General features: G+C 47.2%; 1 protein-coding gene across 4 annotated transcripts in view; it reads left to right on the top strand.

The window, feature by feature from the left end:
* The window catches only part of KANSL1 (KAT8 regulatory NSL complex subunit 1), a 77,839-nt gene that overhangs the window by 13,894 nt on the left and 41,024 nt on the right, over positions 1 to 22,921 (top strand). For all 4 annotated transcript variants that reach the window (XM_050985457.1, XM_050985459.1, XM_050985458.1 and 1 more), the window contains exon 2: positions 1,843 to 3,211. In XM_050985457.1, coding sequence (XP_050841414.1) covers positions 1,926 to 3,211 — 1,286 coding nt within the window. In that variant the 5' untranslated portion in view covers positions 1,843 to 1,925. The remainder of the gene's footprint in view (positions 1 to 1,842; positions 3,212 to 22,921) is intronic.

Genomic DNA, 22,921 nt, shown 5'->3' with positions numbered 1-22,921 from the left:
AACTTTTAGACATGCAGATCCTTTTTTAGTAAGGATGAAGTGTAGTCAATTACAGAATACCATAAGTTCTGTGAGTCGGGGACTTGGGAAGCCTGAACCCTCCTCCAGCATCTCAATATTTCTGCTGCAACAGCTTTTTTTAAAGTGGGTTCCTCTGGAGTGTATTCTTCCTCCCCTGTCTCCTCCTTGTGTGTCACCTAACTGGATTTTATGGAGAGTGAGTTAGAAGGACTGTTAGCAGGGTAGGGACAGCCCTTGGGACCAGATGGAGAGCAGCCTGGGGAGAAGCACTACTGGGTGAGACATGACCAGTCCCAGAAACCCCTGTGCCCTGGGCTGGTCCCCCAGGTGGGCAGCAGGAGAGGGGGGCTGGAATGGGATCAGCTTCCAACCCAAATCATTCTGGGATTCCAGGACTCTGGAGGGTTTTGTGTTTTGGACCTGGTGAAGGGCTGGAGAGTTGACCAATCTATGTACTCATTGGAAACCACACAGAGCAAATTTTGAGCCTTCCCTCCATGGGAATTTGGGTTTGTTTCTCTAGCTTATCTCTGGCTTCTCACAAAAATTCAGGTTCCAGTACTTTGATTTTCAGCCTTGATGTGTTTCTGGTCCCTGTTACAGAGAAGCACCTGAATCTGATGTTGGGAGCAACTGGATGAACCCAGAAACTAAACTGGCTGTGAAATTTTCCTTGATAAATATATTAAAACTTCAGCTAGTCCTTGCTTTTCCTGTAAAGTGGTGCATTAATATGGTCATTGGGGTGTGTTAATGAACAGCTACAACAAGCTTATGCAAATTTATGTGAAATTAGAGGATTGGCATATCAGGCAAGAGATCTGGCAACTTTTTATTATTAAGTTGATGTGAAATATCTTATGAAGATGCTAAATAACTTCAGCAGTAAAAGGAAAATCAAGTAACTGTTTCACTGGCAGCACAGCCGGTGCTGTGGGTTATTTGAATGTAATTTAAAAAGGCATTTAAAAACACTGACAGTTTTAATGGTAAGGAAAGTGGGTGAATGACCAGAGACTTCTGGTGGGAAGAGGCTGCAGTGGGAAGATGGGTGGGAAGAGGCTGCAGTGTAGAGAAATGATGAGACTTTAGTTATTTCTTTTTACTTGTTTGTTCTAGTTGGGTTAAACCCAGGCTTACTCTGACAGTCAGTGTAGAACTCCTCTGTGCTTGTGTGGGTTAATCTTTATCCATGCTCTTGAAAGAGAAATGGGAATTGCTAACCCTGGAAATCACCTGGCTCATTCGGAAATGTACTTCTGGGAAAGTAGGTTTCGTTTACACCAGGGAAGAGACTTTCTTGAAATCCAGGTTTCAGGGAAGCAGTGGGGTTTCTTCAGCCACTGGGAGTTTAAGCATATGGAGATTTGTTCCTCTCAAGCCCTGTCTGTGTTACATGTTATAGTCAGATTTGTCATTTTTAAGACCCCTGAGCTGGCAGTAGAATCACCGAAAACTATTTCATAGGTGTAGCTTTGGGATTTTAATGATGAAGTTGGTGAGCTGCTGGCATTGAAGAATAGGAGCATCCAGGGCTGGAGCTTTCACAGAGGCCTGGAAGGGTTCTGTGAAAGATGGGAGTAGCAGTTACAGACAGGCACCAACTGTGGGAGATGCTGGGGTTCTGGAAGGTTGTGTGTTCCTGTTTCTGTTCCCTGGTGCTGCTCTGCTGAGCAGCTGGGGCTCCGGCGGGGAGGAGGCCGCGCTCAGCGTGGCCAAGCGCAAGCGCCGCATCCACATCTCGCTGCCGTTTCCAAGTGGTTTTTGATTTATTTCCTCCAAGTGCAGCTCCTGACTGTGTGTTTTGCCTTCCCCATGCAGGCTGCCCTCGGGAGCGGCAGTGGGAGGCAGTGGAGCTGGCCTCGGCAGCGGGAGAGGCTGGACTTCCCGTGTCTCTGTGCTGAATGGCTGCGATGGCGCCCGCTCTCACTGACGCAGCAGCCGAAGCTCACCACATCCGATTCAAGCTGGCTCCCCCGTCCTCCACCTTGTCGCCTGGCAGTGCCGAGAGCAACGGCAACGCCAACAACATCCTCCTGGCTGCCAACGGCACCAAAAGGAAAGCCATTGCTCCGGAGGATCCCAGTCTAGATTTCCGAAACAACCCCACGAAGGAAGAGCTGGGCAAGCTGCAGCCGCTAGTGGCCTCTTATCTCTGCTCGGATGTAACATCTGTCTCTTCAAAAGAGCCTCTGAAGCTGCAAGGAGTCTTCAACAAGCAGACAGTCCTTAAATCTCACTCTCTCTTATCTCAGTCCTTTTTGAAAACAAGTGATCTGTTGGGGAGGCAACCAGTGTTGGAATTCACTTTGGAGAATCTAAAAACAATGAGTACTAATAGCCAGCCACCTCTCCCACAAGCGCCTGTGAATGGCTTGGCCAAGAAATTGGCCAAAAGTACCAATTCAGACCATGAAAACTCTAGTTCTCTGAATGGTGGGAAGTGTGCTTCTCCTTCTGCTGCCCTCCAGACTGTTGACTATAATACAGGAGGTTCTGAATTGGGGGATTTGAAGACCGGGTTGACCAATTGCACTCTTCCACATCGAAGCCTTGATGCAGAGCACGCAACTCCCTTTAGCAATAATAGCACTGCAAATAAATCCTCCCTTAACTCCGCAGAGCAGCAGTGGGTGCTCGAGGGCGGCAGCGGGGACGCGCGGGTGCCCGGTGTGGGCAGCAGCAAGCTGGAGGAGCAGAAACCCTCTGTGCTGGCCGGTCACCACAGCGCTCTGGACTCCGAGATGAGGACGAGGGCCCTGCTGCGGCGGCAGGCGGACATCGAGAGCCGAGCCCGGCGGCTGCAGAAGCGCTTGCAGGTGGTGCAGGCGAAGCAGGTGGAGAGACACATCCAGCAGCAGTTGGGCGGCTTCTTGGAGAAAACGCTGAGCAAGCTTCCAGCCTTGGACCCCCTGCGGCATCGGAGCCAACTGATGTTGACCAGAAAAGCAGAAGCAGCCTTGAGGAAAGCTGCGAGCGAGACAGTTACTTCGGAAGGCCTGAGCAACTTCCTGAAGAGTGATTCAATATCAGAGGAACTGGAGAGATTCACAGCCAGTGGCATGGCCAACTTGAGATGCAGCGAGCAGGCCTTTGACTCGGATGTCACTGACAGCAGCTCGGGGGGAGAGTCGGACGTTGAAGAAGAGGAACTGACCAAAGCAGACCCAGAACAACCCCACGTACCACTGTAAGTAGCACTCACTTGTTTCCTTTAGGTGGTGGGGAGCAAGGTGGAACGTGGCAGATGGAAATGCGGTTTTTGTAGGAACCCTAAATTTTGGATGGTCTTAGGTCAAAGAATTGTTAAAACTGGCGTGGTATGGTTTGCAGCACGTACAGCTCTGAAGATAAAATTCCTCATGCTTACTGGAAATAATCTTTGGTGATTTTGGATCTGCAAGTCGTGGAAAGAGTGGCTGGCTGGAGTAGTGTGAGCTGCAGATACAAACCTGGAATGCCATTAGCAGTTCTCTCCAAGATGCTTTGGTCCTGTCTCCTGAAAGGAAATGCTTGTTGTTTTACAAAGGGAATATTTGTTATAAACCTGTTGTGTAAAGTAAGGCCAGTCTGGATCTGTGTAGCTGACAGCATATTTGTGATTGGGGAATTATTTTATTTGTTAAATGGACTGCCTGGAAAAAAGTACTCAGAAAGGATTTGGTTCAAGTGCCAGCGGAAGTGTGAAAGGAGTGTGTTCCCTTCATGAATCTGGGAAATTACTGCTGGGAATTTTCTTCTTGTCTGTGAGTTGCATTAAATGATGACAACAGCTTCATAATTATGTTGTTAACTGGATGCTGTTTGCATAAGTATTAGGTGTCAGTGTGTGTGTGGAGGAGGAAGATTCTTCTCAAGGCAAAAGGTCTTGAGTCAGGTCAGGGAAGGAAGGAAATTTCTGTTCCAAACCCAGAATTTTCCCTGGGAGTGCATACCACAGTATTTTGCAAAAATTTCATAAAAGGCCATATTCTGTGTCTAGTCTGTGTGAAATCTTGCTTGCATCAGTAGATGGTCTCTTCCACCCTGATGGACACGTTGAACCTCAGTCTGTGAAGTATCATTACAGTCAACAAAAAGGTCCCTGCATGGGCACAGGGGTCCTGGCTGGAATGCCAGTGGCTTTCCCATCCAGGCTGGTAATAGTCACCAGGACTTCTGAATTCCTACACTCTCCTGGAATTCTTCAGATCTCTCTGGAGAAATCACTGAATGGATTTGGATACCTGTTGTCCAGACTGTGTTAGTGACTGGTCGAGGGCTGTGTGACACAGATTTTACTGAGCTGTGGGCACTTGGTAACTTCAGCATCCTCTGAGAACATGCTCATGTGGATGAGTGTTGATAACCAGATGTTACAGTTTTTGAATACCAAATTCCAGCTAAATGTCACATTATGTTTTGGGATGGTGGCGCAGGATGAATTTCTGCATGCGAAGTTGTAAATGTGGCTTGAGATTGGGTTTCTCCCAGTGCAAAGCTGGTAGCTAGCTGATCATGTGATCTTTTCTGGGTGGACATAAAGAGGTTCTTGTGCTGTTAGAAACAAGAGTTTAGTAACTTTATTCCTGTTTTATAACATCCACAAGCTTACTGTTGGGATTCGTTGTAGAATTGCATTTCTAAGTCTTGTAGTAGTTATTGGAGGAGACATTTGATTAAAAATCTGTCCAAAATAATATTAAATTTCCCATGTTGTGGGTTTCATGGCTTCACGTGTTGTCTAGCAAAGTGAAATTTCTTTGCCACTCCTTAATCCCAAGAGGAAGTGCAGCATTCAGAGACACGGCGTGTGAAATTCTCTGCTGACTTTTCCGCCCTTTGCGTTAGTCATGCCTTCACGTTCTGAGCGCTCTTAAAAAGCCAAAGATTCGAAAGCTAATAAAAAGGCTGATCCCTCTGTTGTCTCTGGGTTCAGAAGCTGATGTGTATGCATGCTGGCATCTAGGCCAGGCCCACCAAACCCGTGTAAAGTTGGTGCCTGTGGCCATTCAGTCATGAGCCACCCGGGCACTGACCGTCCTGTTGGATGGGTGCTGTGACATCGGCCCCGAGCTCTGGCACTGCTGAGCCTCAGTGCATGTTGGTGCTTGTTAGTGGAGCTCCTCAAGTCACCCTTAAGAGCTGGTCCAAGCTTCTGAGCACATGTAAATACCATTCTTCTCCAGCAGTGCTAGGAGGCAGGAAGGGAAGAGCCGAGTTTTTCACTGGGAAGCTGCCTTGGGCCAGCTGATGGTACAGAGCCATTGTTGGACATTAGTGTGAGTGCAGAGGCTGCTCAAGGAGGGCTGGAGTTTTTGTCTTTCTGAATTTACTTCTTTAGTAAAGTAAATTCAGAAAGACAAAATTCTTCAGTAAAGTAAAATTCTTCAGTAAAGGAAGACATGAACCCTGATTATTTTAATTTTGATAGTGAGACAGACTATCTCAGTGTATAATGGAGATATTCCAAACCCACCTGGATATGTTCTGTGTAACCAGCTTTAGGAGACCCTGCCTTGGGTGATCTCCAGAGGTCCCTTCCAACCCCAGCAGTTCTGTGATTCTGCACACTTCTCATTGCTCAGTCATCATCCATCCCTTGGTTCTGCATTGCTTCTGGATGCCCCTGCCTTCCCCCCAAAAATCTGCTGTTTGCTCCTAGGCCTTTAGTGAGAGTTGTGGCACCAGCAGTGTCTCAGAGCCTGCTGGCCATGAGTGGCCATGTCACCGACCACCTCGGAGATTCAAGCAGGAGCACCCAAAAGAGACAAAGACATGTTTACATCATGCTTAGATAAGAGCTGACCTTTGAGTTGGTGACCTTTGTGTGGTGGCATTCCAGAACCGGTATCTGGTCAAGGACAGACTTTGAAGCATTTGGTGCTCTGTAGCTGAGATCAGGCAGGTCAGAACAGTACATCTCCCTGAGAAATTCTTCATTCCAGTAGTGTTAGGGATGTATCAGAACTTGGTAGGTCCTTTTAAAGCACTCCCAGACCTGCTGCCCAGGAAGGTGCTGTCATTCAGGTGCATAACCAGGCCATCATGTAATGCATAAACAAAGCAGGGAGGGATTTGTTACACCTTTGGGAAGCCCTGCCAGCCATGGGCTTGGTTTAACGAGGTGCTCCTGGTTCTCAGGCTGTGATGGGGAAGGCAGGTGTGTGCAGGCAGGGCTGGGTTGTGCCCAGTCCTTTGCTTTGTGCTGGATTGTGCCTGCTGCCAGGTTAGCAATGCACAGGTCTGCTTCACAGCTGACATTCCCTAGAGGTGTGAACAGTGCAGAGTGAGGATGAGGAGAGAGCAGCTTTGCCTTTGCTAGGAGGTGAGGAAGGCAGGTGGGAGTCTCCCCTGTGGAGAATCCAAACTTCCTTGGCTGGGTGTGACTGGAGGCAGCAGTGCCTGAGAAACCTGTGTGACTGTGAAAGAGCCCAGGTGCCCTTTGGGGGTGGGCAGGCCCTGGCACAGGGTGCCCAGAGCAGCTGTGGCTGCCCCTGGATCCCTGGCAGTGCCCAAGGTCAATCTGGACAGGGCTTGGAGCAGCCTGGGACAGTGGAGAGTGTCCCTGCCTGTGGCAGGGTGGCACTGGATGGGCTTTAAGGTCCCTTCCAGCCCAAACCATTCCATGGTTTTATGTTGCTGTCAGCATGCTGGGATCAGGAACTGCTTGTGAAACGTGGTTCAGAGAAGGGCATGGAATTCTTCCCAGTGCTGGAGGGCTGCTGGCTGAAATCAGGTTTGTGTGGCTGAGTGATGGTTTAGAAAGTCACCAAAGTCCTGTTGTTTCTGTGTCCCTGTGCTAATACATTTAAATAGGAAATATTCCATGTGGCTTGTGCACTTCTATAGCAATAGTTGCTCTTCTCAGAATGGTGGTTTCTTTGGTTGTGTTGGATTTGCCTGCAGACAAGTTTAATCAGAATTTGTCAATTATTTTTGGCTGGTTGGTGACTTGTTATGCAGTGATGTAGACATGAGCTGGTGAGTGGTAGGTGATTTAGTCTCTCTAATCCTCAACTTCGGTCTGTACCATGGAAAAATTTTCTGAAAAGGTAATGAAACCAAATATTTAACTGGGACTTATCTTTTAGCTCAGGTTTTCTTATCTGGAAAGTCAGTGTTTGGTTGGCAGTTTCGTGGAGCTGCTGAGAGGGAACTGAAGTTCCTAGTGACCAACTTCTCACACCCCTGGCTTCCCACAGAACCTTTCCAAGGGTCAGACAGTCCCTACAGTATTCACTTGTGGTTGTTATGATGCCTATGGCCACGATGCCTGAGCACACTTTAATTATTCCCATTTACTGAAGGGAAATCCCAGCACCTTCTGCACTTTGGTGTTGCAGTGAATCATTTCACAGCCTGTGTGTTGTCTCCTCCCTGCACTGCGTCACGTTGTGCTGCTGGGATTTCAGAGTTGCTGGGCTTGGAGTAGTAATTAAGATTTCTCAGAACTGCTTTTCCCAGCCCTGATTTCCAAGTCCTGTGTTGGAGATGAATGCATGGGGCACTTGGGTTGGGGGTGGCTTGAGGAGTGGCCACAGTTGGTGCATCAGCTGACTGAGAAATGGGATTTATAAATCCCGATTTTTTTTCCCATTATTATGTTTTTCAAGCAAGAACATGATAATGAAGCCTGTATCTCAAGGCCCATTAAATAATATTTCTCAAATCTGTGGCTTTATGGAGCTATGGTTCAGGTGACAGATCCCACACATAATTCAGAAATCAAATCCCACCCCATGGGGACTAAGGAAACTTTTCCTACTGGTCACAGACATGTTTCACTAAATGATTTATGCAGAGCAATCCTAAAAGTTTGTCTCTTACTCTCCATCACTTTTTCAGTCACCTGCTTGACACTTTGGGTGTTTTTTGTTGAATTTTAGCTGTGCTTGTAGGTACTGATGACAGCAAGGTGCTTAACTGTATTTTTTAGCTGTTTATGAGAACTTGCTTATGTGTTGTCTGAGTTGTTAGTCTCAGCAGCAATGTGTTGGTCAGGAGAGAAGTCCTGCAAGCTCTTTCAGCAAGAGAGACCAAATCCTGAAGTGTTTTTCCTTAGTCTTTGAAAGCAGAACAATAGAGCAGCTGATTGTTCAAAAATGCTTAATCAGGTATCTGAAGTAAGTAGGACACTCCAAGTCCCTCTTGCTTTTAAGGAAAGAGGGCAAACAAGAATAGTCAGTTATTTCTCAAAGAGATGCTGGTCCTAGTACACTTTTTATAGATATTATGGGTGTCTAATAATAAGTTGTTTCTGACTTTTTTAAGAGCCTTGATCTTTGTGCAGACCTCAGTGGAGAATGGCAGGGAGGTTTGGTGTGGGACAGTGGCCATCCACAGACCTCAGATAAGGCAGCGTGGTTGTCTTTCATCTGAGAGGGAGTTTGGTACTTGGGTTTAAATTTATCTCTCTGGGCTGAGAGCCCCTTGCACCCCAGAGCAGTCTGGGATTCTGTGAACCAGCACTCAGAGTTGGGTCACACGTGCAAGGAATAGCATTTGGATCAGGGCTGTGTGGAGGAAAACGTTTGAATTGGGTGTGTGGGGTGTTGAATGCAGACAAAGCATCTTTCTGGCACATGCCTTTAGTGCCCCTGCAGCGTTTTGGGTTGTTCTGTTCAGAGCCAGGGCTTCTCCCTGCTTGTCAGGCTGGGCTGGCCTGGTGTATGGAAGATAATGCAGAGGACTGGGAAGGATTTGGTGTCTGGTGCTGCCAATAAGCTGCTCTTTGTCTCTCTAGCCCTTACTCAGTGGGGCAGCGAGTAAAAACAGGCTCTAGTTCAGATTTTCTAGGAGTTGTGGGTGACACTGTGAATAGGGTTGTATAAATATTTACTTTACTTTTCATTGGAAAAAGCCTGTCATGACATCTGAAGCAGCAGAAAAAAAAATTGAGAAGTTTGTGAATGTGAACTGGTGTTAAAAACCCAGTGTGGTACTTATCTGCTTTGCTGCAGTCTCCTCTGAAATTGAAGTCAGTGAGTGAGGGAAAGGGGCCCTGTTTAGAGCTAATCTCCAATATTGAAGGCTAATATACCTCTGTGGGGGATGGGGAAAGACTTTTACACTGTGTTACACCAGCATCTGCGAGCTGACCCAGCTCAGAGCTGCATTTTTATTCCTGCTGGTACAGACAGAAGACAACAAATGACTGCGTGGCTGAGATTACAAGTGGAGCAAGGGCAAGGTGGAATTCCTTAAGGAAGAGATTGTAAAGGTACTCCCCGGTGTCTTCCTCAAAGATTTGGGGTTTCATTCTGCAGTGACTTGGCCTTCACCCCCTTTTCTGTTCTCTCCTCCTGCAGATCCTTTCTGGTTGCACTCACTCAGCAGTGCTAGACTTCCAGCTGGGGGAAAATGTTTTTCTTGCTAAACTGGCACTACCCCAAGAGATTTTTCCACGGAGTGTGTTTTGGGCACACCCTGCATGTGGGGCGTTTTGCAAGTGTCTCGTTTCAAAGGCTTGGAGAGCTCGGTGTCTTTGCTGGGCCATCCTCAGTTAAAACCCTTTAGGTAGGAGAGAATTAAAAAAAAATGGCTTAGGTTTTATTTGCTGGATTTTGAAATGAAAAGAAGGGCTTAAAAATATAAATAGGTGAGGGCCTGTGTATTGACTAGGAATTCAGATGGGAAGTGGGAAGAGAAGCTTGAATTGCTGTTGGGTTTGTTGCCGTTGCCCTTCTCATCTCTGGAGCCAACTGGGACTGATTCAACTCTCCAGTGCATTTGGAGTTGTCTCTGGTTGTGGCTCTCTGCATTTGAAAGATTTGCTTTCACTTGAAGTACTGGAATGGTTTGCTTAAGTAAGATCCAGCTCCTTCTTTTCTTTACCTTTTTTTCTTTTTTTTTTTTTTTTTCTGTCCTATTTCTTTTCACCCCCCTCTGACCTTCCCTGGGATAAGGTTACTTTCTGGAATGCCTGCTCCAGGTTTGACCTCAGCTCTGAACAAGCTATTTATGGGAAGGGTACCTGGCACAGGCATGCCGAGTTAAGGATTTGTAAGGATGCCTGGGATTTTCCTGTAAAATGTGCTATTTCATTGCATTGCATCAGCAGTGAGGGGCATGATGCTTTGGTGAAGGAGAGAATGTTTAAAAAGGGACAGTCAGAGTCTTGTGCTGTTGAGACTTCCTGTTCACTGCTTTTGTTACGGGCTCAAAAATTCTGCAGCAGATTGGTCACGTGGAGGGTGTTTTCCCTTTTCCTGCCCCTCCCAAACCAGCCTGAGCTCTGTGCCAAAGTGTGTGCAGTGCCAGTGCTGTCCTGGTTGTGCCAGGCAGGGAGGGTCACTCTGGGCAGGGAGGGTCATTCTGGGCAGGGATGGTCACCCTGGGCAAGGAGGGCAGCCCTGGTCAGGGATGGTCACCCCAGGCAGGGATGGTCACTCCAGGCAAGGATGGGCAGACCCGGGCAGGGATGGTCACCCTGGGCAGGGATGGTCACTCTGGGCAAGGATGGTCACTCTGGGCAGTGAGGGCAGCCCCAGGCAGGGAGGGTCATTCTGGGCAGGGATGGTCACTCCAGGCAAGGAGGGTCCACCCCGGGCAGGGATGGCCGCCCCAGGCAGGGATGGCCGCCCCAGGGAGGGTCATTCTGGGCAAGGAGGGTCACCCTGGGCAGGGATGGCCACCCCAGGCAGGGAGGGCAGCCTCAGCACTGAGGGCAGCCCGGGGTGTGTCTGGGGCTGCTGTGGGGCCAGGATCTGTCAGGTTAGTGAGGTGAGCTCCTGGCAGATGGCTGTTCTCTCCCCGATGCTCATGTGCAAGCACGGTGTCTCAGCTGCAAAACGAGATGTTCCCTGTGATAGTGGTGGCACAGCTCGGCTGGCACATCTCGTGACACGCCTGCTTCTGAGGCACTCCAATTCCTGCTGCCTTATGAATGAGCACAGGGTGCTGTCTCCACAACTCCCTGCTTCTCAAAGAGCCTCTGTTTTAAAGAGGTAGAGCTCCTGTCTGTTCAGTCTGTGCATCCTGCCTCTGTAAATGCACTCATGGAATCACAGAATGCTTTAGGTGGGAAAGGACCTTTAGGTTCATGCAGTGCCACCCCTGCCATGGCAGGGACACCTTCCACTGTCCCAGGCTGTTCCAAACCCCAGTGTCCAACCTGGCCTTGGGATCCAGGAGCAGCTGCTCGGCTCAGAATGGAATTCCAGAGAGTTTTGAATGTCATTTTACTGCTTCAGAAGTGCCTCCTTACAGGGTGGATTTGTGAAAAGTGACTTCATTTGGCTGCTGGCTTAATGAAATATTCAGTAATTTAAAGCAATGCCAAAAAAAAAACCAACCACACCACCCCCCCCACTATAATAGTGACTTTTTTTATATTAGGCTCGAAACATTTGATCATCAAATTACCCAAAGAGGGAACTGAGGATGATCAGGGTTCTCCTCGTGCAGCAGAGCTTTAGGCTTTTGTATTTTGTGACATTTTTGCAGTTTCCATAGTAACACATAACGATGTTGTAAGAAATGTTGCAAGAATTTTATTTGTATAAGGGAGGACTTTCAAATATTAATGGGAAGCAGTGTGAATTGGAGGGAAATGTGTGTGATGGGAGGCAGAAGGAAGGGTTTGATGTAGTGCCTGGAGTGAGCAGCCATCCATAGATTGAACTGGTCTTGGCCAGCAAACAGGAAAATTAGAGAGCTTCAGTCATCTGGGGAATGTTTGCCACAAAGTCTTTCCTCTCTGGTGCTGTAGGTGAAGCTTGGGAATATCTGCAGTTGCTCGTTCTCCTGGTCCAGGTAAAGAACATTTTGTCTCCAGAGTGCTTCTCATCCCAGCCCATGTGCAGTTGGAGCTTCAGCTCCTTCCATGATGTTAAAGATTTGGAGTTGTCACCCATTGGCATTCATGGGGGGCTCTAGGCTTAGTTGAGATAAAATTGGATGTCTTCATTTAGACTGAGCTCATAGGCTCAGTCTGCATTTCCTGAATTCCCTGCTGGCTCCCCTGTAATACCCAGTGCTGAGCTTTGGCTGTTTTAGGCCTGGTGATGTTGCATTAGCAAATCCATTCCACTCCTGAGAGGGAACCAGAGAGGTTTTTTTGTGAGTGCCATAGACAGAAATTGAAAAAAAAAAAAGAATTCCTGAATACAGAAAGGTTTAGTGAGGGACATTTGTATGAAATACATAAATATGAGTTGTGGGTCAGCAGCTGTGCTGCCAGGCCTGTATTTCCATCCAGCTGTGTGACTTGAGGCAGTGCAGGGCAGTAAAAGTTCCCTGCCCTCTGGATGGAGCTCATGGGAGGCCAGAGCCCAGCACAGGACCTGAGCAGTGCCGGGACAGGAGCTGTGCCTGCTCAGAGCTGGCAGCTGTGCCTGCTGTGCCCTCCTGCAGCCTGGGCACAGGACGGGGGAGCAGGGCACACCTGAGTGCTCTCAGAGCAGGGATCTGTCTGAGCAGGGCACACCTGAGTGCTCTCAGAGCAGGGATCTCTCTGAGCAGGGCACACCTGAGTGCTCTCAGAGCAGGGATCTGTCTGAGCAGGGCACACCTGAGTGCACTCAGAGCAGGGATCTGTCTGAGCAGGGCACACCTGAGTGCACTCAGAGCAGGGATCTCTCTGAGCAGGGCACACCTGAGTGCTCTCAGAGCAGGGATCTGTCTAAGCAGGGCACACCTGAGTGCTCTCAGAGCAGGGATCTGTCTGAGCAGGGGACACCTGAGTGCACTCAGAGCAGGGATCTCTCTGAGCAGGGCACACCTGAGTGCACTCAGAGCAGGGATCTCTCTGAGCAGGGCACACCTGAGTGCACTCAGAGCAGGGATCTCTCTGAGCAGGGCACACCTGAGTGCTCTCAGAGCAGGGATCTCTCTGAGCAGGGCACACCTGAGTGCACTCAGAGCAGGGATCTGTCTGAGCTGGGCACACCTGAGTGCTCTCAGAGCAGGGATCTCTCTGAGCAGGGCACACCTGAGTGCTCTCAGAGCAGGGATCTCTCTGAGCAGGGCACACCTGAGTGCTCTCAGAGCAGGGATCTCTCTGAGCAGGGCACACCTGAGTGCTCTCAGAGCAGGGATCTGTCTGAGCTGGGCACACCTGAGTGCACTCAGAGCAGGGATCTGTCTGAGCTGGGCACACCTGAGTGCTCTCAGAGCAGGGATCTGTCTGAGCAGGGCACACCTGAGTGCTCTCAGAGCAGGGATCTGTCTGAGCAGGGCACACCTGAGTGCTCTCAGAGCAGGGATCTGTCTGAGCAGGGCACACCAGGGCAGGAGGACAGAGCAGGGCACACCTGAGTGCAGAGCAGGGATCTGTCTGAGCAGAGCACACCTGAGCAGGGCACAGCTTCAGTGCTCAGTGATCCTGCTCAGACTCTGCTCTGACAGAACTGCCCTGCTGTGCTCCCAGCTCCTGCTCCCTGTGCTTTGATGGGAGGACGTGGTGCCTCTTCCTGTTCCTGGTGACTTTTTTCTCCCACATCCCAGTGGCCAGGGGGAGAATATTTCTGTTCAGCATCCGTTGCTATTCCTAGGCTGGGACAGTTGCATGAATAAAAATCACAGCAGCTAAATCTGCCTATTTTTGTGTGAATTGGAGCCCTTCTCCATGTGACTTCTGCTATTCCCGTGCTGGCTATTTCAAAAAAATGAGACAATCAGCCTTCTGTAGATGTGCATTTTGAATGCAGAACACTTGCAGGGCTCTTGCTCCATGTATGCAACATTTTGTGGTGTTGGCTTTTACTGTCTCAAGCTAAAACAAGAAAATTATTCTCTCTCTGCTCCTTTCGTGTGTAGGTAGCTCTCCTGCCATTAGCAGAGATTTCTGAAAGTCAAAGGCAAGGTGCTGTTTATACTGAGACAGCAGAAAATAATGTTAAGAAACTAAGCACATTAGGAAATCTCTCAAGGCATTAACCACTTTTTCTACGTCAGGGTGGATTAAATTGATACAAATTAATTTTCAAGTATTTTTCATTGTGATAGACACAGCTGAATGTCGTGTAATGACTTCTCCAAGGTTCGTTGTGCATATATTGGTCAAAATCATCCCATTTTAAATAAAATAAATCTGTTTGAGTAGTAGCCAGCCACTTAAAGAATATTCCTGAGTGTGGTGATTCATATTGTGCCTAAAGACAGCTTTCCATACTCAGCCCTCTCTCTCCCCCCTACCATCCCCCTCTCCCTGCCTCTGGAAATGGGCAGGAAGCCCGAAGCAGCTTAACTCTGACTTATTTAAGCCTACTTTTAATAAGTAATACTTGTAAAAAAATCTTACCTGAAGGCTCTGATTGACATTGTGTTGTGTATTAGATGTTAACCTGTTTTATGAAGTGTGTAACTGCTGGTTTTTCTTTTTTGGCTGCCTTTTTCCTGCATTTTAAGTTCTTCCTAACAGGCTGGAATTACATCTGTCTCCAGTTACAGTGGTTCTGTGCTGGTTCACTCTTTTGTGTGAATCTTTCACTTGTCAGAGTATTCATGCCCAGGTCTTTTGAATGGGAAGAGTTCTGTTTCTTTTTGCAGCTAATTCTCCTGCATGCTGCCTCTTGAGATAGTATTTATTTCAAAATGGTATCCTCTGAGGAGAGAAAATTTTCATGACCCATCCTAGCTGTCAGTGGCACAACTCTGCCTTTGTTTTTCCCCCTTTTCTCTCTGTACCAGGCATGCTTTGATTATGTTAAACTCCTGAAACCAAAGCCCTCCAGGCTGGGTACAGGTAAGCCCTGATCAGATTAGCTGCTCTGCAAATTGGGTTGGTTATTGTGCCAATGTTTTCTTGTGCTTGAGCAATGAATTTTGTGTGCCAGGACAAGGTGCTCCTCTCTGAAAAATTAAAGGAAAAATGACTTAATTGAGCCTTTCAGTGGCTTTATGAAGAATTAGTTAAAATTATCACAGAATATCTGGAGTTGGAAGAGACCCACAAGGATCACCCAGTCCAACTCCTGGCTCTGTACAGACACCCCAACAATCCCACCCTGTGCCTGTTTTGCTCCCACAATAAAAAGATGCTCTGTGAAAACTTTGTAGTGCTCAGTGATGCAGCTCCTTGAAAGGGGAGGATGAGGAGAAAATGTAGTGGGTGTTTTCTTCGTTGTTGTCACGTCTGTGAAGATTCTGGTTGTAAATTCCCAGCTGCTTTTAGCTGTGATGCTTGGAACAAGCAATGACTGCAGGATTGCAGCAGGGAGGGAACCTCTGCAGCCCCTCACACACTAACGAGGTGGTCCCCACTAATGAGGGTCTGTTCTGGAGCCCAGTGTTACTGGGTGAATCTGCTGGAGGAATCCTCTCTTTATTGTTTTCCTCTGATGTCGCAGCATTCCTCAAAATCTCTTTCATCTACTTCTTGTCTGCTTGTTAACAACCATCTGCATGCAGAGCACTTGGCTACTTTCAATCTTTGCCTTACATAATTGAAGTTTTCCCCCCCTTCTCCTCCTTTTGGAGCTTTCTGGTAGGATTTTTTTTCCTCTCTGATGTAGGTGTTTGGATTTTTCAACTAGTCAAACTAGTACATGAAGTGATCTTCCTGTTCTGGGCTTGCTGCAGTTGTCATACTGGGGGAAAAAAAAATTGGTTTTACTTAAATTTATTAGGTATGGGTGAAAGCTTTGCTGCCCAGAGCAGCTGTGGCTGCCTCATCCCTGGCAGTGCCCAAGGCCAGGTTGGATGGGACTTGGAGCAGCCTGGGACAGTGGAAGGTGTCCCTGCCCAGGGCAGAGGGTGGCACTGGATGAGCTTTAAGGTCCTTCCCAACCCAAACCATTCTGTGATTCTCTAAAACTGTGTAATTTTCCTTCCAGTTTGAGAGACTGCAACTAAAATTTTCAAGAAAGCATATCCCCAGGGATGCCTTTTCTCTTTTTTCCCTTCTTTTTCTGCAGTTGGGTCCCACAGAGCTCTGCTGGAGTTTTAAAGAGAGTAGGATGCTCATTGCCCAGGGATTGGGGATTTTGTTGGATGAGGAACAGTGGGATGTGTCTATCCTCACTGCCCTTGGGAACTGCTGACCTGGTACAAATGGGAGTATTAATTGAAGTAATGGAGCTCTCCTGGGTTTCATTTCATTTCTGAGAGTAGCTTGTCCAAAAGCATCTTGGTTTATTTATTTAGCTGATGCTTGGTGGGATCAAGGGGGTTCTGGGAGTTTGTGATGATCTCCTTAGCTGTGGCTTGTGCTGCTGTCTCGGAAAGGAGAGAGGTAGTTCCCCTCCTCCTCCTCCTCCTCCTCCTTCCTGCCACAGAGAGAGCAGCAGCTGCCCAGCTCCCTCCAGGATTAATCATCTCCATCGAACCTCTGATCAGGTTTTACACACCCTGGGGCAGAGAGCTGATAGAAAAGTGTTGTCTTCCTTCACAGAGAGGTCTTGGAGAATGTAGAAATCCATGCAAAAATCTCTCTTTTCCAGTCATTGTAATTGCCTGTTAGCTCAGAGCTGGGTAATGTCACTTCTAAAGCTGCTTTATTGCACAAGATTGTATGATAATTTCAGAGGGACATTTTCCCTTTTACCAAGGCTCTTTTCTTTTTTATTTGGATGGAAACATCCACCCTCTCTAGTAGTCATGAACTCCCTGGCCCTTTGAGGGAGCTGACTGTGCAGACCTACACTGGCTGATCACAGCTCTGGTTCTTACCACAGCTCGTTCCAGCTCCTCTAATGAAAAAAAAATTGTCATATCTCTTCCAGAGCTGGGAATCCTCTAGATCTGGGGAGGTGCAAATGTGTAATGGTTTGGCTGCAGGTCCTGCTTGGCCCTCTGGACCCTTGCAGGCTGTGCAGTAATGGACTCACAGCTACAGCTCTTTGTTCCTGCTACAATGACTTTTGTGTCAGCTTTTGTTGTGAAACTCTTGGCTTCAGAGTTTGTGAATGTGTTTGAAAACCTCCCATGTGTTGTAGGCTTTCTTCTGACACGTGCAGGGAGTTGGATGGGTCAGGAGAAGGACACTGTCCCAAAGCAGGGAACCCCCAGCTCAGCTGGGGTACCCAGTGATGGATGGGGAGCAGTCCCTGGGACTGGCTGGGGAGGGCTCAGCCTGGCAATGCTGTTTGCAGCACTCCTCAGGGATCCAGTGGGTTCAGGAGGGCTCAGCCTGTTTGCAGCACTCCTCAGGGATCCAGTGGGTTCAGGAGGGCTCAGCCTGTTTGCAGCACTCTTGAGGGATCCAGTGGGTTCAGGAGGGCTCAGCCTGTTTGCAGCACTCTTCAGGGATCCAGTGGGTTCAGGAGGGCTCAGCCTGTTTGCAGCACTCCTCAGAGATCCAGTGGATTGAGAAGGAGAGCTCAGCCTGTTTGCAGCACTCTTCAGGGATCCCAGTGGATTGGATGGGTCAGGAGAAGGACACTGTCCCAAAGCAGGGAACCCCCAGCTCAGCTGGGGTACCCAGCGATGGATGGGGAGCAGTCCCTGGGGCAGGAGGGCTCAGCCTGGCAATGCTGTTTGCAGCACTCCTCAGAGATCCAGTGGGTTCAGTAGAAGGGCTCAGCCTTTTTTCAGCACTCCTCAGAGATCCAGTGGGTTCAGAAGGAGGGCTCTCAGCCAGTTTGCAGCACTCTTCAGAGATCCCCACAGGTTGAGCACCTCTTTTCTATCCTTTCTGTGAACCTTTTGTAGTTTTACCAAGCATTAAGGTCTGGATGATGTTGTAATACTTCAAACTATTCTCATTTGCTGCCTTTCCTCATGGATTACTTGACTGAAAGTTGCTCCAGTTCAGTTTTTTTGGCTCTTATGCTGCTTTTAGATACGTGAATGTGACATGCTTTGCTTCTGCTTGTAAATAAAAAAACTTAATTGAAAAAAAAGGCCTGGTATTCACTTCTCTAGAAAAGCCCAACTCCTAGAAAGTGGTGACTGCAGGGTGAGTAATGCTCCATTCACTCCCACTCCCTCTTCCCCCAAAAGAACAGGAAAACCCTCCTGAACACATCTTTGATAAAAAAATCCTCCTGATGAGATTGATGTCTTGATTTTTTGAGAGACTGAGGAGATTTGGGATAACGATGGAAGCTCTTCTTCTTGGATGAGATGTTTCAATGCCACCAATTAAAACATCTTCTAAAAATATCTTATCTTCAAGAAGAATCCATTCTTGCAAATTGAAGCTCAGTATTAAAGAACATGCTGTTGGTTGCAAAGAGTCCAAATTAAAGAAACAAACCAATATTCCTCTCTCTTTTCTCCCTTTCCAACTCCTTATAGAATTGCTGGATATTTATTGCAGACTTCACACAGCATAAAAATAAAATTAGAGTATGAGATGTTCCAAACTGTGGCACTTTGAAATGCAGTGGGGTTTGCTCAGAAGGTAGAAAGTGGCCTGATTGCTCTGCAGATACTTTTATTCTGTCTCCTGCCTTGTGTCTTGGCATGAAACAAACATTATCTAGTCCTTGTGAAAAGTCCTGGAGTAGAGAGTGTGTCTTGGCTGAACCTGATTGAAAGGGCTGAGGAAAATCTATCCAAGAAAAATAAATTTCTGGTGGAGCAGCCAACAGAGTGTGTGACATGAATCACTTCTGGAGGGATGGGGGTGGTACAGAAAGGTGGTTTTGATTTGGCTCTGGGAAATCTGGATGAAATGGGGGGATAAAGACAATTTTTATGTGTCCTTACTGACACAATTAAGATACAACCATCTCTTTATAGCCTAAAATAATTCAGTTTTTATTGTTTTCTCACCACTTCTTCTTCCCATGGCTTCTCTTTCCACCTTGTACCCTGAACTTTCTGATCTTCTCTAGATCTTGCAGAAGAGCTTCTCCCTTTTCTCCTGCTCTGTGGACCATGGAGTTGGGATCTCAGGGCAGTGTTGGTTTTCATCCCAGAGGGAGTTTCAATTTAACTTTCTTGGATGAATTCTCAGCTGTTTTGGGGGCAGAGCAGAGAGCCTCATCCCCAAAGTGCCAATGCTGGTGTGGGGTTCCTGGGGTGCCCCAACTTTGGGGTTCTGAGTTTGCAGAGCAACCTCCCAGGGCTGTTTGATGTAGGGAGGGAGAGGAGCTGAAAAGCCACCCCTGGTGTCAAGGACACGGTTCCCCAGCTGCTGCCTGTCCTCTCCCCAGCCCGTGGGGGTTGGGATTGGCTTTCCCAGCCTGTCTGTGCTTTCCCAGCCTATCTGTGGTTGCCTCCTCTCCCTGTCCAGCCCCTTGCTCTCCTGCAGGTGAGGCAGGAGCTCCCCTGTTTGCACTCACAACAGGGAGGAGCCGTGTGGCAGTGGCAAACCTGCCACGTCTGCTTGATACAGACCTGCATTGTCCTTGACAAGGAAAGAGCCTTCCTGTAACTCACCTTGCCAGCAAGAAAGAGGATTTCTTTTTTAATTTTTATTATTAAGAGCAGCTGAGTTGCTTGGAATCAGTGTGGTGTTTAGTGACACCCAAGGAGGATGTACTTTAGTGAATAGAAAATGCTGCTTAATTGCTCAAGACAGCAGTTTATTCTTTCACATTATGGAATTCCAGTCTGTGTGAACCCAGCAATGTGGCTCTGAACTCATTATTTTGATTTCTTGCTCGCTGCCTTGACATAGTAGAAAGCATCTCTCCCTTGCAGAATGAAATGCTGAATCTTTCTTTTCTAAATGAGATTAATTTAATACTGAGTTCTGGGGAGCTCTTTTACAAAGAATCAGCAGCATTCTGCTCTTCTGCAGGGTTGTGTTAATCATCAAACATAAGCTGAAGGACTGTGGCCACATAAAGCTGTGTAAGAGCCCAGCAAAAGCTGGAAAATGCTGAAGGGATAACTCAGGTATCTCTGGGAAGGAGAAGCAGGAATCCTGAGTCACAGAAAGAAATGTAATTGACTATATGTCTCCCAAACAGCAGCTGAATCTGACTGTTCCAAAATAAAAATGGTTTTGTTTTCTCTTTCACATGTGACGTGCAGTCCTTTTTTTAGCTGCTTGTGTTTTTTAAGCTATAGGGAATTGTGAATGACTTTTGTGAATTTATAGTGAGTTTTGAAAGGCTTGAAAACATTTTGGAGTGTGTGTGTATGTATGTACACACTCTATACAATCAACATTTTAAAGAAGCCTCTGTGTTGAATGAGATCCCAGCAGTTTGAGGCCTTTGCTCTCATCTCTGTAGTTCCAGGTATGGTTAAGTTTGTTGGCTGCAAGGAGGAAATCTGCAGTCTCTTTTTCTATGCAATCTCAATATAATTTCATTAAAGCAGGTTTTAGGCCAAGCAGGAGGTGAGGTGTAGGTCACTAGGTAAAAGTGAGTGTGTTTTGAGAGTTTGAATATGAAATCTTAATGCATGTGACAAGTTTCTCATGGTACAACCACACCACCAAAAATACCACCTGCTTTATTTCATGGAATCACAGAAAGGTTTGGGTGGGAAGGGACCTCAGAGCCCACCCAGTGCCACCCCTGCCATGGCAGGGACACCTCCCACTGTGCCAGGGTGCTCCAAGCCCTGCCCAACCTGGCCTTGGGCACTGCCAGGGATCCAGGCCAGCCCCAGCTGCTCTGGGCACCTGTGCCAGGGCCTGCCCTTTCATAACCTGCCCAAACTCAACCTTGCTCTTCCTCTACATGTCAATAATTCTGTTGCACAGAGGATTTAGGCTGCAGCACATATCTCTGTTCCTGAAACCACTTCTGTGTGCTTTGGAAGCAAACATACAAACTAAGGAGGAGGATCTGCTCTTTGTGCTAGAGTTCATTCATGTTGCTTAGAGCTTGTTCTAAAGTTTGAAACTCGAGCTTTAACATCTCTTCTAGAATTTGTGTCTTTATGTGGCTAGCAGGATGCAAAATATTTAAACATGGTGCAATTCCTCTATCTTGGTGCCTTGTTTCTGGCTTCTGCAGCACTGGTGTTTTATCTCAGTTTTCTGACTTGCTGTGGCAAGAGCAGAGAGCTGTTAGATAAGGAGCTTTTAAAGATGTGACTTGTCAGTAAGAAAACAGCCTGTAAGCCTTGCTTAGTCAGCCTTTAGATGAAATTAAGTGGTTGCAAATTAATTGGTTCTTAATAAATTAAACTGAATACAGTTACCAGTTTGTCCAGGACTTTGTTTATAAGGTCCAGTAGACATCTCAGAGCTTTTATTTTTGTTGTAAGTTCTGTTTTTATATCAAAGGACATAAATCATGAGTTCTTTGTTCTTTATGAAGGTCAGCATCAGGATCCTCCTGTATCAGTCTGGACTGGTGTCTCTGGGGAGGAAAGTTTTGCCCAAAACCAGTAGCTGCTGTTTTTTAGCTCACATCAGCCTTACTCTCCCCTTTTTTCTTCCAAACTGGAGACTGTGGAAGCATCTGCTGCTGCACTTTTAAATGGAAGAGGATAAATTGTGCATGTTCTGTGTCTCAAGCTGCAGTTGTAACAGCATTGCCTATTGCCCCAGATCTTCAAGGATGAGGCTTTCAGAGGCTCTTAGCTGGAATAGTTGGCATAGTTTGCATGCAAAGATGATTCTTTAAAGTAAAATAAGTATAAATTATCCTTGACCAAAGCCCAAGTGGGTTTAGCAGCATTTTGTTTTTTTCTTTAGGGAAATAAGGGGAAAGTGCTGCTCTGGGAGGTACGACTTTATCTATGGAATGTGCCTAAACATCCTCTTGTAACTCTTCCCTGGTGAGCACAGAGCATCTGTGCTGTCTGTAAAACTGTTTGCATGGAGCTGAGGGAGAGCTGGGATCCAAAAGAGCCATGGTGGTTCTCTGAGGTTCACTGGGTCACTGTGGCCACCTCTGCTGCACTCCCTGAGCTCTTCCAGCCCTAACAGGTGTCTCCCTGAAAATATGTGCCAGTGTTTGCTGTCTGCTGGGGGAGAACAGTGTTCCTTTGTTGCTGTTTGGAGAGAGGAGGGAAGCCAGCCAAGTTCAGTGCTGCTTCATGGCAGAACATATCTCAGTGCTTTGAAGTTGTGTGCTTTTTAAAATAAGAGCATCTAGACTGCAGCTCTGCAGTTCTTTCTTGCATTCACTGAAATGTGCTCCAGTTCTTCTGCTAAGATTTCTTCTGTTCATTTTTAATCCTCTTTCTGTTACTGCTCTGATGTTTGGGAGAGAGCTGCTAGTTCTTTGTTCTTTTGGGGGACACACAACAAATCCAAAATTTCTGCTAGTCAGTCATCTTGGTCTCAAATGCCACCTCTTTCAAATACCTGGGCTCTAACTTTGGACATCCCTTTGACTCCTAGGAGATAAAAGCAAAGACCTTGATGCAAGAAATGTTGCCTGTAAAAATAAGTTAGTAAAAGGTTTTATTTCCTGGAGAGTGTTCAGCTGAACTCGATGGTTTCCCCATTCCTTTTGTGGGAATCTCTGGATCTGGGTGCAGTTGGAAGTTAAAAAAGATCAGGGTGTCCTGAGTGGGGGAATTTGGGAGGAGGGGACAGTGGCAGTTGAGTGGTTTTGTGATGTTTTTAGTTACAGGTCCTGGGAGATAGAATTCTCAGAACATGGTCTCCCTTTATAGCAGTTGAATTTCCACAGGGGGAAGATTTGTACCTGTGTGTCCTGTTAAATCTCTCATTTTCACAGGGAGCTTTACTGTGGAGCTGGGAGAGGGGTACATGGTGTGCTAGGCTGCTGGAGCTGGCAGTGAACTGAGTTAACAACCTCCTCCCTGAGAGCCAAAACTCCTGAGAATTGCCAGCACAGATTAAACTCCATTCACTCAATGCTGGGATTCTCCTCTCTTCCATGCAGCAGGAACTGAGCACGTGATGGGGATGCTGCCATTGGGAGGATGATTTCCTATGGCTGAAAGTGCTTTTGATCATTCCTGAAATAAATTACTTTTATTTCTGCTCTTGCCTTGCCAAATACCCTAAAGCTGTATATTCACCTTTCCCCAGCAGCTCTGGGAGCTGTTGGGTAGAGCCAGTCCCCTGCTTCTGTTCCAGTTTCTCTGAAAGCAGAGAAAGAAAGCTTCATGGGTAGTTTTTAATTTCCTTATTAGATAGTTCAGAATC

Source organism: Serinus canaria, chromosome 27 (assembly GCF_022539315.1).
Source record: "Serinus canaria isolate serCan28SL12 chromosome 27, serCan2020, whole genome shotgun sequence".
In the NCBI taxonomy this organism is placed as follows: Eukaryota; Metazoa; Chordata; class Aves; order Passeriformes; family Fringillidae; genus Serinus; species Serinus canaria.
This window is presented reverse-complemented; position numbering and strand designations above follow the sequence as displayed.